This window comes from Scyliorhinus torazame, chromosome 18 (genome assembly GCF_047496885.1).
Source record: "Scyliorhinus torazame isolate Kashiwa2021f chromosome 18, sScyTor2.1, whole genome shotgun sequence".
Lineage (NCBI taxonomy): Eukaryota > Metazoa > Chordata > Chondrichthyes > Carcharhiniformes > Scyliorhinidae > Scyliorhinus > Scyliorhinus torazame.
The window spans coordinates 20,550,470-20,566,568 of record NC_092724.1 but is presented as its reverse complement, the minus strand read 5'-3'; the positions used below and the strand labels follow the sequence as shown (position 1 = coordinate 20,566,568).

Sequence of the window (16,099 nt, the reverse complement as noted above, 5' to 3'; positions counted from 1 at the left end):
TCCAACATTAGACGTGATTCTGCAATTGGACAACATTTGCTAAATAATCCTCCGTGTGCCAAGAATTACGTCGACAATCAATTGAAGATTGTCAGTCGGGTTTGGTGCATGTGTACATACTGGAAGCTACAGACAGAAAGAATATGTACACACATTGCACCCGTTTCAGCTAAACAAAATATGCAACATCATTCACTGGTTCATTCCTCAAGCCTTGACCAATCAGTCAAGCTGCCTGATTTAAATTTGAAACAATCTTTGAAGTTAACTGTCAGTCATCAGTTAACTGGTGCGTTCTCCATGGCAAAGCCTCCACCAATCATAGTCCACCTGCCAACCAATTAGCACACTCTTCTAGAGTATGAATTTGTTGCTTTCCCATGCATTGTATTCTTGCAAATATCTTGACGAGTGCAAGACAAAAAGTTTTGGAAAAAATGCCTTTTTTCCCCCCAGCAGTATACTTATACTGAAGTATACTTTGTTTCAATGTATTGAAGGAATAAACAAGCTGAAACATTTTTGTTGCTTTATGTATTTTCTGATGAAATAATTACTTTTTGAATTGTTTTTTCTACTTTCCACCGCTGTCTGTGCTGACTGCCGTTTTCCTTCTTTCTTTCATCAACTTTGTTCTCCCCTGTCTAACTCCCTCTTCAATCTCTCCTCATCTCTCTTCTCTCACTCCTGTCCCTTTTACCCTGCCACACCTTCTCTCCCTGACTTTTTTGCTGCCTCTCCCATTGTCCCCATCTCTCCCTACCCTTCATTTGTTGCCTGCCTTTCCCCCTCATCACCCCGGTCCCCTTCACCTCACCCTGGCCCCCTTTGTCCCTCTGTCTATATTGCTCCTTCACTCACTGGCTCTGTTCCCCTGAATCTCTCTATCTTTCTGCCTCCTCTTTACTTTCTCTACCTCTCCCTATCTTCCTCTATCTCCATCTCCCCCTTCTCCTTGCGCCTGTATTGTTTTGTACAGACTCGGAGTTAGCACTGATGTACAATGACACTTCGGTATTGGAGAACCATCACTTAGCCGTTGGCTTTAAGTTGCTCCAGAAGGAAAATTGCAACATCTTTCAGAACCTGACCAAGAAACAACTCCAAAACCTTCGCAAAATGACCATCGACATGGTGAGTGCAACCACTTCACTCTGAAGATCTGGCAATGACCAAATGCAGACGTCAAACTTCTCCCTCGAGGTAGCTTTCTCGTTCAGCCCATCAACCAACTGACAGATTAATCGAAACAGTTTGTCTCTTTGATTTAAAAAAAACAAAAAACTTTTTCTCCCTCCTTACTTTTTGTTTTCTGAGTAACTTGTATTTGCAATCTGGTATAATAATCATAATCTTTATTGTCACAAGTTGGCTTACATTAACACTGCAATGAAGTTACTGTGAAAGGCCCCTAGTCACCACACTTCGGCACCTGTTCGGGTACACAGAGGGAGAATTCAGAATGTCCAAATTACCTAACAGCACGTCTTTCAGGACTTGTGGGAGGAAACAGGAGCACCCGGAGGAAACCCACGCAGACACAGGGAGAACGTGCAGACTCTGCACAGCCAGTGACCCAAGCCGGGAATCGAACCTGGGACTCTGGCGCTGTGAAGTAACAGTGCTAACCACTGTGCTACCGGGCCGCCCATAAAAAGTAATGAAAGCACTGCTGAGGTTGCTGCAGTTCAATGAGTTTCTGCTTCACCTTGGCTGAGAGCCATGGAGATTGTATTCCTGTAATCATCCATCATAAAACAACCCTGCTCCTCCCTTTACAATACATAGGCACTGAAGACAGTACTCAGAAGATGGAGCAGCATGTCCTGCGCTTTGAATTCCATCGAGCTTGTATGATATATTCCAGTATTCTGTTACTTTGTTCATGGCTTCACCCTAGCGTTAAAGGTGGTGAATTTCCGCCCACTTCCGGGTTCCAAAAACCTCCTTTGTAACTGTCTCTAACGGGGTGAATCCCTTTATGAAAGGGGTGCCTGGTGGGGAGACTCTCTTGTTTTTGAAGTTGTTTACTCTCTCTCTCTCTCTCTCTCTCTCACACACATTACTTTGTTCTGATCTAGGTCCTGGCAACAGACATGACCAAGCACATGAACTTGTTAGCAGACTTAAAGACAATGGTGGAGACAAAGAAAGTGACGAGTTTGGGTGTCTTGCTGCTGGATAACTACTCTGACCGGATACAGGTACAGACATCTCACATATCCAGCAACTCTGCATCTTCCAGCATTTTAATTCCAACTTGTCTATAAGAGAATAATTTTTTTCATTCACAAATTGGTTCCTAGTCTTCCAATTGTATTGCAAATGCCTTAACATTTAATGTTCATGCATGTATAATTAGAGTCCCATACGACGGTACCCCAGTGTTATACAGTGACAGACCTGTCCCCACCAGTACTGTACCCCAGTGTTACACAGTGACAGACCCATCCCCACCAGTACTGTACCCCAGTGTTATACAGTGACAGACCCATCCCCACCACTACTGTATCCCAGTGTTATACAGTGACAGACCCATCCCCGCCAGTACTGCATCCCAGTGTTATACAGTGACAGACCTGTCCCCACAAGTACTGTACCCCAGTGTCCCCACAAGTACTGTACCCCAGTGTTATACAGTGACAGACCTGTCCCCACCAGTACTGTATCCCAGTGTTATACAGTGACAGACCTGTCCCCACCAGTACTGTACCCCAGTGTTATACAGTGACAGACCCGTCCCCACCAGTACTGTACCCCAGTGTTATACAGTGACAGACCCATCCCCACCAGCACTGTACCCCAGTGTTATACAGTGACAGACCCGTCCCACCAATACTGTACCCCAGTGTTATACAGTGACAGACCTGTCCCCATCAGTACTGTACCCCAGTGTTATACAGTGACAGACCCGTCCCCACCAGTACTGTACCCCAGTGTTATACAGTGACAGACCTGTCCCCACCAGTACTGTACCCCAGTGTTATACAGTGACAGACCTGTCCCCACCAGTACTGTACCCCAGTGTTATACAGTGACAGACCTGTCCCCACCAGTACTGTACCCCAGTGTTATACAGTGACAGACCTGTCCCCACCAGTACTGTACCCCAGTGTTATACAGTGACAGACCCGTCCCCACCAGTACTGTACCCCAGTGTTATACAGTGACAGACCTGTCCCCACCAGTACTGTATCCCAGTGTTATACAGTGACAGACCTGTCCCCACCAGTACTGTACCCCAGTGTTATACAGTGACAGACCCGTCCCCACCAGTACTGTACCCCAGTGTTATACAGTGACCGACCCATCCCCACCAGCACTGTACCCCAGTGTTATACAGTGACAGACCCGTCCCACCAATACTGTACCCCAGTGTTATACAGTGACAGACCTGTCCCCATCAGTACTGTACCCCAGTGTTATACAGTGACAGACCCATCCCCACCAGTACTGTACCCCAGTGTTATACAGTGACAGACCTGTCCCCACCAGTACTGTACCCCAGTGTTATACAGTGACAGACCTGTCCCCACCAGTACTGTACCCCAGTGTTATACAGTGACAGACCTGTCCCCACCAGTACTGTACCCCAGTGTTATACAGTGACAGACCTGTCCCCACCAGTACTGTACCCCAGTGTTATACAGTGACAGACCCGTCCCCACCAGTACTGTACCCCAGTGTTATACAGTGACAGACCTGTCCCCACCAGTACTGTATCCCAGTGTTATACAGTGACAGACCTGTCCCCACCAGTACTGTACCCCAGTGTTATACAGTGACAGACCCGTCCCCACCAGTACTGTACCCCAGTGTTATGCAGTGACAGACCCATTCCCACCAAGGCGTACTGTATGCAGTGGTACACTGTGTGAGGATCTCACCCAATTACCTTGGTCCTTCCAGGGCATTCTGGTGATTGCTCTCTCCATGCAGTGACTGGGAGCTGGGGAGACGATTGAGTCACGGCCAGTCCACGTTGCGCTGAGGATTTTGTTGTTCTTCTCTACAGGTTCTGCAGAATATGGTGCACTGCGCAGACCTGAGCAATCCCACCAAGCCGCTACACCTTTATCGATTATGGGTGGACAAAATAATGATGGAGTTCTTCCAACAGGGAGATCAGGAGCGCGAGCGAGGAATGGAAATCAGTCCAATGTGTGACAAACATACTGCTTCCATTGAGAAGAACCAGGTTTGTCCATACATTCTCTGACACAGCCTGATTGGCGATCAACAATTACTAATATAGTAAAAATGTGCCTGCTGATTCTCTGAATGGCTGTAAGAGGACAGGACTGTGTAAGATGGTGGGATACTGTAAAGATCAATATGTTGGGTCACCATTAGCAGGAGGGTGGCTGTGGGCCACCATTCAATGCAACCTCCTGGTACAGGGCGGCACGATAGCACAGTGGTTAGCACTGTTGATTCACAGCGCCAAGGTCCCAGGTTCGATCCCCGGCTTGGGTCACAGTCTGTGCGGAGTCTGCAAATTCTCCTCGTGTCTGCGTGGGTTTCCTCCGGGTGCTCCGGTTTCCTCCCACAAGTCCTGAAAGACGTGCTGTTGGGTAATTTGGACATTCTGAATTCTCCCTCAGTGTACCCAAGTAGGTGGCGGAATATAGCGACTCGAGGATTTTCACAGTAGCTTCATTGCAGTGTTAATATAAGTCTACTTGTGATGATAAAGATTATAACTATAACATCCAACCGCTCGCCAGGTCCCAAACATTTATTGTACCATTAATTTTGTGCCAGTTCTGGAGTCCGAACTCTTGCCTCTGAGTCAGACGTATACGGGTTTGAGCCCCAAACTTGATCATTATTGTGGCGTCACCATGACTATATGGACAGCAACAGTTCAAGAAGAAAGCTCACCACTTCCTGAGGGCAACTGGTATTGGATGTTAAATGCCGCCACTTGGTAAACCCTCTCTGCCGAGCGCCCTATCTCTCCTGATAATCCAGCTCCCTCACACTGTCACCCAGTAACCCCTCTCCCCCAGCACCCTGTGTTACTGACTGTATCTCTCCTGATAATCCAGCTCCCTCACACTGTCACCCAGTAACCCCTCTCCCCCAGCACCCTGTGTTACTGACTGTATCTCTACTTGATGTTAATGCAGCTCCCTCACACTTTCACCCAGTAACCCCTCTCCCCCAGCACCCTGTGTTACTGACTGTATCTCTACTGATAATGCAGCTCCCTCACACTGTCACTCAGTAACCCCTCTCCCCCAGCACCCTGTGTTACTGACCGTATCTCTACTGATGTTAATCCAGCTCCCTCACACTGTCACTCAGTAACCCCTCTCCCCCAGCACCCTGTGTTATTGACTGTATCCCTACTGATGTTAATCCAGCTCCCTCACATTGTCACTCAGTAACCCCTCTCCCCAGCACCCTGTGTTACTGACTGTATCTCCAATGATGTTAATCCAGCTCCCTCACACTGTCACCCAGTAACCCCTCTCCCCCAGCACCCTGTGTTACTGACTGTATCTCTCCTGATAATCCAGCTCCCTCACACTGTCACCCAATAACCCCTCTCCCCCAGCACCCTGTGTTACTGACTGTATCTCTACTGATAATGCAGCTCCCTCACACTGTCACTCAGTAACCCCTCTCCCCCATCACCCTGTGTAACTGACTGTGTCTGTACTGATGTTAATCCAGCTCCCTCACACTGTCACTCAGTAACCCCTCTCCCCCAGCACCCTGTGTTACTGACTGTATCTCTACTTGATGTTAATCCAGCTCCCACACACTGTCACCCAGTAACCCCTCTCCCCCAGCACCCTGTGTTACTGACTGTATCTCTACTGATGTTAATCCAGCTCCCTCACACTGTCACCTAGTAACCCCTCTCCCCCAGCACCCTGTGTTACTGACTGTATCTCTACTTGATGTTAATCCAGCTCCCACACACTGTCACCCAGTAACCCCTCTCCCCCAGCACCCTGTGTTACTGACTGTATCTCTACTGATGTTAATCCAGCTCCCTCACACTGTCACCTAGTAACCCCTCTCCCCCAGCACCCTGTGTTACTGACTGTATCTCTACTGATGTTAATCCAGCTCCCTCACACTGTCACCCAGTAACCCCTCTCCCGCAGCACCCTGTGTTACTGACTGTATCTCTACTGATGTTAATCCAGCTCCCTCACACTGTCACCCAGTAACCCCTCTCCCCCAGCACCCTGTGTTACTGACTGTATCTCTACTGATGTTAATCCAGCTCCCTCACACTGTCACCCAGTAACCCCTCTCCCCCAGCACCCTGTGTTACTGACTGTATCTCTACTGATGTTAATCCAGCTCCCTCACACTGTCACTCAGTAACCCCTCTCCCCAGCACCCTGTGTTACTGACTGTATCTCCAATGATGTTAATCCAGTTCCCTCATACTGTCACCCAGTAACCCCTCTCCCCCAGCACCCTGTGTTACTGACTGTATCTCTCCTGATAATCCAGCTCCCTCACACTGTCACCCAATAACCCCTCTCCCCCAGCACCCTGTGTTACTGACTGTATCTCTCCTGATAATCCAGCTCCCTCACACTGTCACCAAATAACCCCTCTCCCCCAGCACCCTGTGTTACTGACTGTATCTCTACTGATGTTAATGCAGTTCCCCCACACTGTCACCCAGTAACCCCTCTCCCCCAGCACCCTGTGTTACTGACTGTATCTCTCCTGATAATCCAGCTCCCTCACACTGTCACCAAATAACCCCTCTCCCCCAGCACCCTGTGTTACTGACTGTATCTCGCCTGATAATCCAGCTCCCTCACACTGTCACCAAATAACCCCTCTCCCCCAGCACCCTGTGTTACTGACTGTATCTCTACTGATAATGCAGCTCCCTCACACTGTCACTCAGTAACCCCTCTCCCCCCAGCACCCTGTGTTACTGACTGTATCTCTACTGATAATGCAGCTCCCTCACACTGTCACCCAATAACCCCTCTCCCCCAGCACCCTGTGTTACTGACTGTATCTCTACTGATGTTAATGCAGTTCCCCCACACTGTCACCCAATAACCCCTCACCCCCAGCACCCTGTGTTACTGACTGTATCTCTACTGATGTTAATGCAGCTCCCTCACACTGTCACCCAGTAACCCCTCTCCCCCAGCACCCTGTGTTACATGACTGTATCTCTCCTGATAATCCAGCTCCCTCACACTGTCACCCAATAACCCCTCTCCCCCAGCACCCTGTGTTACTGACTGTATCTCTACTGATAATGCAGCTCCCTCACACTGTCACTCAGTAACCCCTCTCCCCCATCACCCTGTGTAACTGACTGTGTCTGTACTGATGTTAATCCAGCTCCCTCACACTGTCACCCAGTAACCCCTCTCCCCCAGCACCCTGTGTTACTGACTGTATCTCTACTGATGTCAATCCAGCTCCCTCACACTGTCACCCAGTAACCCCTCTCCCCCAGCACCCTGTGTTACTGACTGTATCTCTCCTGATAATCCAGCTCCCTCACACTGTCACCCAGTAACCCCTCTCCCCCAGCACCCTGTGTTACTGACTGTATCTCTACTGATGTTAATGCAGTTCCCCCACACTGTCACTCAGTAACCCTATAGTGTCCTGTGTTACTGAGCATGCCTAATTTTAATGGGATTCATTTTCGTCCCATTGCCCCATACTGTTGGATTTGTTCAGTTCCACAAACCAGTTTCCCCAATTAGGGCATCAGCAGTCATGACTTTAAAAAAATATTGAAAGTAAAAGGGTTGAAAAATTGAATAATTACAATAATCTATTCCGATTTAGAAACAAATTGGACCTGAATAATGAGTCTAATTCTGTACCTTCAGTGCCCTCTACTGGCCAGTTCCTCAGTGTTTTGTCATTCAGTCAGTGAAGGTTTGGGTTGCCAAAGGTTATGTTGCAGGGATAGTAATTTGGAAAGCACAAATTTATGAGACCCGAGTTCACATCCCACCATTGACAGCTCCAACTGTGAAAATTACACTCCATTAATTTGGTATAAATTCTGGTATGACAAGCTGGTATCAGTAATGGTGCAAAGGAAACTACTGTTTTGTTATACAAACCCACCTGGTTCACTCGTGGTCCTCTGGGGAAGGAAATCTACCATCCTTACCTGGTCTGGCCTACACGTGACTTCAAAGCAACGGTAAAGTGCTTGACTCTTAACTGCCCTCTGAAATGGCCGAGCAGGCCACTTAGTTGTATGCAAGAAGGTGGCTCAACACCAACTTCTGACGGGCAAATAGAGATGGGCGATACATATTTACTTTGCCAGTGATATTCATGTTCTGGGAATGAAGGTAAACGGTGAATTTATGGGAGCATTGTTGGTCAAATTGTTGATAGACAAGGCAGTCAAAGGTAATGGGGTGGGGGGCTGTGTGGCAAAGTGGAGTTAAGACCATAACTGGATCAGTCATCGGCTCAAAGGGCTGAATGGTCTACTTCTGCTCCGATGACTAGCCATGGTTGATGGAACAGAGAGGCTGAATGGCCTGTGTCAAATTACTGAGAGGATGAGAAAAGGTATCAAAATTCCTGATTAGATTTTTTTTTTTCCTCCCGTTAGGTCGGGTTTATCGATTTCATTGTGCATCCTCTCTGGGAGACCTGGGCTGACCTGGTTTATCCTGATGCCAAAGAGATATTGGACAACCTGGAGGACAACCGCGATTGGTTTCACAGCATGATCCCTCGTAGCCCACCCTCCCCGGGCTCCCTGGATTTGGAGACCACTAAAATGGGCCACGACAACTTCCTGCTCAACATCACAAAGGACAAGGATGGCTTGGTCACCAGGAGCACCACCGCCAGCTCCTACGAAGAGATGCAAAGCTTCAGCAGCCCGGAGACCGCAGACACTGACTTTTCGGAGTCCTCGGTGACCGTAGTGCCCAGCCAGCTGATAGCACTCAAAACGTACGAAAGCGAGGTGGACAACTCCTCGGCCGAAGACGACAGCTCCAGGGATTCGGAGAGCAGTGCACCAGAGGGTAGGTATCAGCCGCTATACCCCTACCCGGGCTCGAGGCCGAAGCACACAGCTGCACAGGGGGAAACCAGTCAAACGCCAGAGGACACTTCAGACGAATCCAGGCAACTCACAGCACAAAGTCTTGTAGAAGATGAAGGGAGCGTTTCAAATCTTCCGCTGGGCACCTAACAAAATGGAGGCACTGTGTACTATATAATAAATTCATTATTTTTCTGGTATCAAAGCACACAAATCGGCTGTTGCTTTCAGGTCAAGCAGCTGGGATCTTCGCTGTGAGCCGGTTGAGGTGGCCAGAGGAAGAGACAACTTGGCCACTGGCAACTGCAACAATAAGCAACCAAAAAGGCAAAACAAAAACGAACAGTGCGGTGATTCTTCCTCTCTCTCTCTCTGGGCGAAAGGGGGGAATAATTTATTAAAAAAAAAAAGGAGATCGCTGACGAGCAATGGTGCCAAGCAAAACCTGAGGGAGGAATAAGGAAAAGCGGACGGAGTCGGGAAGAAATATAAAGAAACCAGCTTCGGAGAGCAAGTTTCTCTTTCTCTTTTTTTGTCAAATAATACCTTGCTGCAAAAATTAACACTGAGAAGGAAAAAAAAAAAAGGTTTCAAATGTAGCCAGGGAAGAGGGCGCACGTGGCAAAGGAAGAGAACGTGTTCGCTGGTCTGCTGAGAGCCGTCGCTCGAACTGGAAAGTTTAAAAAGTTGTATCGTGGCAATGAGTTGAGCACTGCACTGGACTAAACTGGAGGACACAGGAAATCAAATGCCTTTTTAATTGAATTGTAAGCTGTCAGCAGCATGACGGGACTTTTATTCGGGTACAAAAACATTTAAAAGGGTTCGTCGATCCTTTTTTATTTAAAAAGTGATCTGTATTTTTCTTAAATGAATATTTTTAGCAATTTTTTTACACTATTTGACTTGTGATTGTGTGAGCCTTGGATTCAACCATGTCGACTGCTGCCCTTGATATTTGCGTGTCTGTTATATACATATATATATATATATAAATATATGTGTGTGTATGTGTCTCTTTCCAACCTCTGTATCTTTGTTTGTGTGTACTTCTGAATCTGTGTTATATTTGTCTGTGCGTGTGTCCTCCCCACCCCTGTGTATCTTTGTGTGTGTCTCGCAGTGTGTACCTTTTCTTTGCCTCCGTGTGTGCCTGTGGATCTCTCATTAAATGTGGGTGTGCGCTCGTGCCTGTGCGGGTGTGTGGGCATGTGTGATTGGGGTTAAGGGTGTGTGTGTGTGTGTGATTGGGGAGGTGTGAATGCAGGCGGGGTGGGGAGGAGAGATGTGACGAGGGAACATTTAACACTGGTTAAGGTGCAATTTCAGTTTCCTATTATGATCTGCCTCTCTCTGCTCCTTCTACATGATTTGAAATTCCACATTAATCATCTGCCCAAACGCCAATCTTAAAAGGTATCGCTGAGTTTTGATCAATCAACTGAGAGACAGGGTTGGGGGGGGGGGGGAGATATTTACCAAACAGCAAACAAACAAAACCTCAATATTGTAGATTCAAAGGGTGCAATTTAATGCCCTCTATGTACCATAGCGAGTTTAGAGAGTTTAGTTAGGCGGGAGGGTGGCAGGAGGGACCCTATCGCCTTTACGTCTGTGCACCCTGATTTAAGGTAAGTCCAAGGCAGGAAAGGCCATAAATGGCCTCCCAGCCCACTTAAGGGCCTTATCTGGGGATTTGCCAGATCGGGGATGGGAGAGGCCCCCTCATTTGAAAGACACTCGATACCTGATCAAGTGACCATGCATCAGGAACAAGAGCACCCGCGGAAGCACCTCTCTGCTCTTGCTGCCAACTTTTCCCCTACTCCAACCCGTGACCATCCACCCCCTCCTGCCATCACTTCCCTGTGGCCTGGTTCCCTCCTCCAATCTAGGCCGTGGGTGGGTGTCAGCAGCAACCAATGCTGTTGGTGGTACTGCTGTTAAATAGAATTGGCGTTCTCTGATTGGCTGACAGCTTTTGGCACGTGGGTCTTCCACCCCCTGGGTACTTGACCAAGAGAGGCCTTCAGGTGGGCCTTCCCAGAAAGGGGTGAAGTGGGGCTTTCACCAGCTCTCCAGCCACTGGGCGAATCCTCTTCTGCCTCCTTTAAATGCCACCCCATGTGTGGAGATGGAGGGCTTTCAGGAAGCCCACCCTACCAAGGATGGGGAAGGGCATCACACGTCTTATTGGACAAGGCATGATAGAAAGATGATTTGGTTTGAAGTTGGAAACTTGCACTCAACCTTGAGCCAACCGAATAGAACAAGATTTTTTCACATCACCATTGCAAAAGAGGCCTTGGTGTACTTTTATGTCGATCCTTTAAGATTTTCGGTCAATGTTTGAGGTGAAGATGAGGGAACTTTGAAGGCAATGCTTAGATGTTCAATAACGGAGATATTGCAACATCAGATGACACATTAAAGGAGAGACACTGTTCATTGAGTGAATTGAGGTGAGAATGAAGTCTGTGATTGTGCCTGCATCGGTTTGGATGGGCTGTCTTACAAATAATTTCCTAGTCTATACTAGCGTTTATACTTCACTTTCTTTGAATGATAGAACTAAGGTTTAATCATTACGCACTTTGAAAGCTTTTGCAGAGACACACACTGCACACATGTACCTCTTAGCCAGCAAGTATGGTTTCAGTCTGTTATTTTTTTTTTTTAATTTTGAGTACCCAATTCATTTTTTCCAATTAAGGGGCAATTTAGCGTGGCCAATCCACCTAGCCTGCACATCTTTTGGGTTGTGGGGGCAAAACCCACGCAAACACAGGGAGAATGTGCAAACTCCACCTGGACAGTGACCCAGAGTTGGGATCGATCCTGGGACCTCGGCGCCGTGAGACCGCAGTGCTAACCCACTGCGCCACCATGCTGCCCGCATTTCAGTCTGTTTTATATATAGAAGCACAAGTGAATTTCGAGGTTCTGCCCACCTCCTACATATAAATACTCAATTAAAATACAATTGACATTCATTTCCCATTATCAGCATATCCTATTTTTTTCTTTCCTTAGTGTTTATCCAGCTTCTTCTTCAATGTATCTATACTATTTACCTCAACCACTCCTTGTGATCGCAAGTTCCATGTTCTCACCACTCTGGATAAAGACGTTTTCCCTAAATTTCGGATTAGATTTTTTTCTAGAAGCAAAAGGAGTCTCCGCGTGTTCAAACTTTTCCACAATCTTTCTGATCTGGAATCATCGTGGTAACATCTTTTTTTACATCTTCACTGGCTCTATATCCTCTTTCTAATATGGAGACCGAAGCTCCCAAGTGTGGTCTACGCAGTATTTTAGAGACCAGAGCTGTGCACGGTAGTGACTGGAATGAAGGTTTCTTTCTCTCTAGGACCTCCTTCCTGGCCCAGTCTCGTGGTGATCAAAGTTGTGTTGTGGAACCAGGGATAATTACAGAAATTGAATGCTGACACATGCTGTGGGTAAACAGGAGATGGAAACAAAGGCTAGCAATGAAGATGGCAGGGTTTACAAGCAGAGTTTACAAGCATTTATCTTCAGTCAGGATCCTGAAGGAAGTAGGGCTTTCACACCACCCACAGAGATACTTCAATGGCCGATCTCCCTGTTCACCCCATCTCCCAAAACCAGATTAATCTGCGTGCCAGACTTTAATATCCAAAGTGGCTTCCCTTTAAGATGCTTCCACTTTGTTGAAACCAAAGGTCAGCTTTTGTCTTTTACCAGTCAACATGCCCCCCCCCCCCCCCCACCCCCACCCGCAACTCCACTACACTTACATCTTCACCTGACACTCCCATTTCATCCAAACATCATTACGTTTGCTGTTCTGCACTCATTCCTGTCCAATCTATCAATTTTAAGCTTATCCAGCCCATGTCTTTGGCCAAGTTGTGGAAATTAGCCCACATTCCACTGTGACATCAAGCTGCTTGGACCGCGTTTTATGGTAAGAGTGTAGTCCGAGGAACATCACTGAGAGCCAGCGCCCAGCGGGGTTTGCAGAACTGGGTGACAGCAAGGTCAGACTTCCTATTAACATTCATTCCCATGTCTTCAGCACCCCTGTGTTGTACTGTTCTCCATTGCCTTTCCAATTGGAAAATATTCTGCACAAATATCCCCCTCCCTCCTGAATTATCTTCTTTTTCAAAGATGGGACCAGCCTGATCAAAACTGACCTTTAAAGTACTGACTCTACCTGGTATTAAAAGGGGCAAGAGCAAGGATGACCTGGACCGGGGGGGGGGTTATGTGGAGGGATAACCATTGTGTGGAGAAACGAAGGCAGCATTGAAATCTAGGGTGGCGCACTTAGAAGCAAAGTATTTCTAGTTTTGAAGGGGAAGTATCGTGCACAATTTGGAATGCTCACCTAGGTATTGGAATCTTATTCACTCTGAGGTATGTGATCATGAGCTTGATTGTGACAATGCTTTAGAGCAGAATGACTTTGATTGTGTGAGGCAAGTAAATTGTAAAAGGTCATTTGGGGGACGGACTGTCTTAGGAACACTTTTGACATCTTGATTCTTTCTAATTCTGGTAGTGGCCAAAGGGCTTTTGAGGGCCGGTCAGAGGTCAAGGATAGCAGCAAGATTGGGAACATTTTTTTTAATGGATTCATTCTTGGGATGTGAGCATTGCTGGTGAGGCTGGCATTTCTTGCTGAACCCTTATTGCCACTTGCAAAGATGTGCAACAGCCTCTCTTCCTAAATCACTGCAGTCCAATCTTGTCGACTGGGGTGAGTGAGCCTTTACTGTGGCCCAGTTCAATACCAAGCTCACGGCTTGAGGTCTGGTCGTCTGCTACTATTCATTGTTGGGAATCACTCGGCCATTTCAGAGGACGCTTGAGCACCAATCACATTTTGACATGTTCATAAACATAGCATTTGTCTGACATTTCAGCCAACTCTCTTCTGATTACCCCTTGATGTGGAGATGCCGGCGTTGGACTGGGGTGAGCACAGTACGAAGTCTTACAACACCAGGTTAAAGTCCAACAGGTTCACCTGAGGAAGGAGCAGCGCTCCGAAAGCTAGTGACATCGAAACAAACCTGTTGGACTTTAACCTGGTGTTGTAAGACTTCGTACTGTGATTACCCCTTGGGCAGCAGATGGCTTGCCTGAGATTCGAACCATTCAGAAGGGAAAAATAACTTGGGCCTGCATCAAGCCATTTGTGTGTGATCCAGCAGCTCAAGGATTTCCTAATCCTTCTGGAGTTCAACAGTCTTGAGTTTGGATCAAACTTGGACCCCTTCATTCAGTGATGTGAATTGTGGAAAGTCTGAAATCTCTCGTGTGAATGTCCCTCCGGCTGTCTGCCTGCAGGATGAGTATGCCATGAGAACAGAATCTCGACACTTTGCTCTGGCAATCAGCCCAGTGGGTTAACCCATATCCTGACTGGTCTGCGGTCTTATAAAGGCGGGGGTCAGCCCAGTAGTAGAAACCTTGCACCAGAATCCTGTTTCTGCGTGAATGCATTTAATTGCAGGTCCCCTTGGATTGGCAGATGTCTGGAGAAAGTTTCCACATCCTCATCAGCATCTGAGTGGAATTAACCCCTTTGCCTTGGGAATAAGATGAGGCTCAATATTCACTGCACTTGAGATCTGATTTTTTTCGAACCCTGTCCTTCAATTTGGAACCCACGTCTAAAATATCTCCATTGAGCCATGTACTTATGGAAGTCTCTGCCATTCAATATTCACCATTGGTTACCATCTGTTAATTTTCAATGTTCGGGCAAAATCAGGTTGACGATTCCCCTCCTATCTATTAAAATAGCTCCCACCTCCTGCAATTGTGACACTCGACATACTGACACATTTTCCCAATCACACTTAGTTAACAGAAGAGAATCTAGTAAATCAATGGCTCTGGGGCAATTTGCATTCTCCAGTACAACATTCCACTCTTAAAGGCACAGGAACCATCTGCCTCAGTGTGAGGAACTCTCGGAAAGTTCCAGACGTAAGATCCAAAGTGGCCTCTGGTTATTTCATTGTTCATTAACTCACCCTTCCTCTCCCCAATTCAAGCCCTAACCTTATCTCTGCCACCAGGCAAAGCTTATGACTTCTCTTCGACATTGGGCTACGGTATAAGTGTTGCCAGGTGCCAACCAAGGCCGGAATAGAAAATGAAGCCCCAAGCCCTGACGCCATGCCAAACAGGACAGGGCAAAGTGGCCATTGGACAACAGTGTGGCACAGGGCCACCCCACAATTGCCAGTGCCACCAGCATGCTCCCGATCCGTTACCATGTGCCATCCATCTTCGACCAACCATTCAATGAGCTCAGTGCACACACACAGGTGTCAAGGAATGAAACTTGTTTTCCCAATCGTTAAAGGACAGAAGCAGCGCAGATCGTATCAGTGAAAGAAAATGTCTGTTCGTGCAAACTTTTTTTTTAAAAAAAGAAAGTATTTAATGCGGCATGGGAGAGGTGTCAGCTTGGGGTTAATGGTTCTCAATCACTCTGTTACGTATAAATATTAATGACCAAGAAACCAAATTTTTTTCACCACACTCAATTTGAACTATTTCTTTCTCCTTGACTGTTTTCAATGTGTATAATTGTAATTAAGTTCACTATTTATTCCAGTCTGTATAACAGCATCATTCCTAGGGAAGAGGTGCGGGGTCCCTGTTAAGCTCTGATTTAGAGTATGACTAGTATCTATAGCTGTAAGTTGTTGTAGATGTAATATATGCACAAACTGCTGAATATAAAATTTTCAATAATATTCTCATTGCTCTTATGTTATATCGTGAGACTTGTGCTGTGCCTCAATCTCTCCTGCAGTTCTTTCCCAGTGTTCACTGACTTACATTGGCTTCTTGGCCTTCACATCTCATCCAAACGACAGCACCTCCCAACAGTACCGCGACAGTGAGCTCTGAAGTTTGTGTTGTTGCCGGCCTGGTGCCAGGGTCAAGGACATCATCTCGTGGCAAGAGAGGAACTTGGAATGGGAGGGGTGGATCCAGTGGTTGTGGTCTTTGTGGGACTCGATGACACGGGTAGAACCAAACCCCAATGTATGA

At 47.1% G+C, this 16,099-nt stretch overlaps 1 protein-coding gene across 6 annotated transcripts in view; it reads left to right on the top strand.

The window, feature by feature from the left end:
* LOC140395019 (3',5'-cyclic-AMP phosphodiesterase 4C-like) overlaps window positions 1-15,798 on the top strand; it is a 762,139-nt gene extending 746,341 nt beyond the window's left edge. For all 6 annotated transcript variants that reach the window (XM_072482334.1, XM_072482336.1, XM_072482333.1 and 3 more), the window contains 4 exons: window positions 980-1,134; window positions 2,082-2,204; window positions 4,016-4,198; window positions 8,591-15,798. In XM_072482334.1, the coding sequence (XP_072338435.1) occupies window positions 980-1,134; window positions 2,082-2,204; window positions 4,016-4,198; window positions 8,591-9,184 (1,055 nt within the window). In that variant the 3' untranslated portion in view covers window positions 9,185-15,798. The remainder of the gene's footprint in view (window positions 1-979; window positions 1,135-2,081; window positions 2,205-4,015; window positions 4,199-8,590) is intronic.
* The last annotated feature ends 301 nt before the right edge of the window (window positions 15,799-16,099 follow it).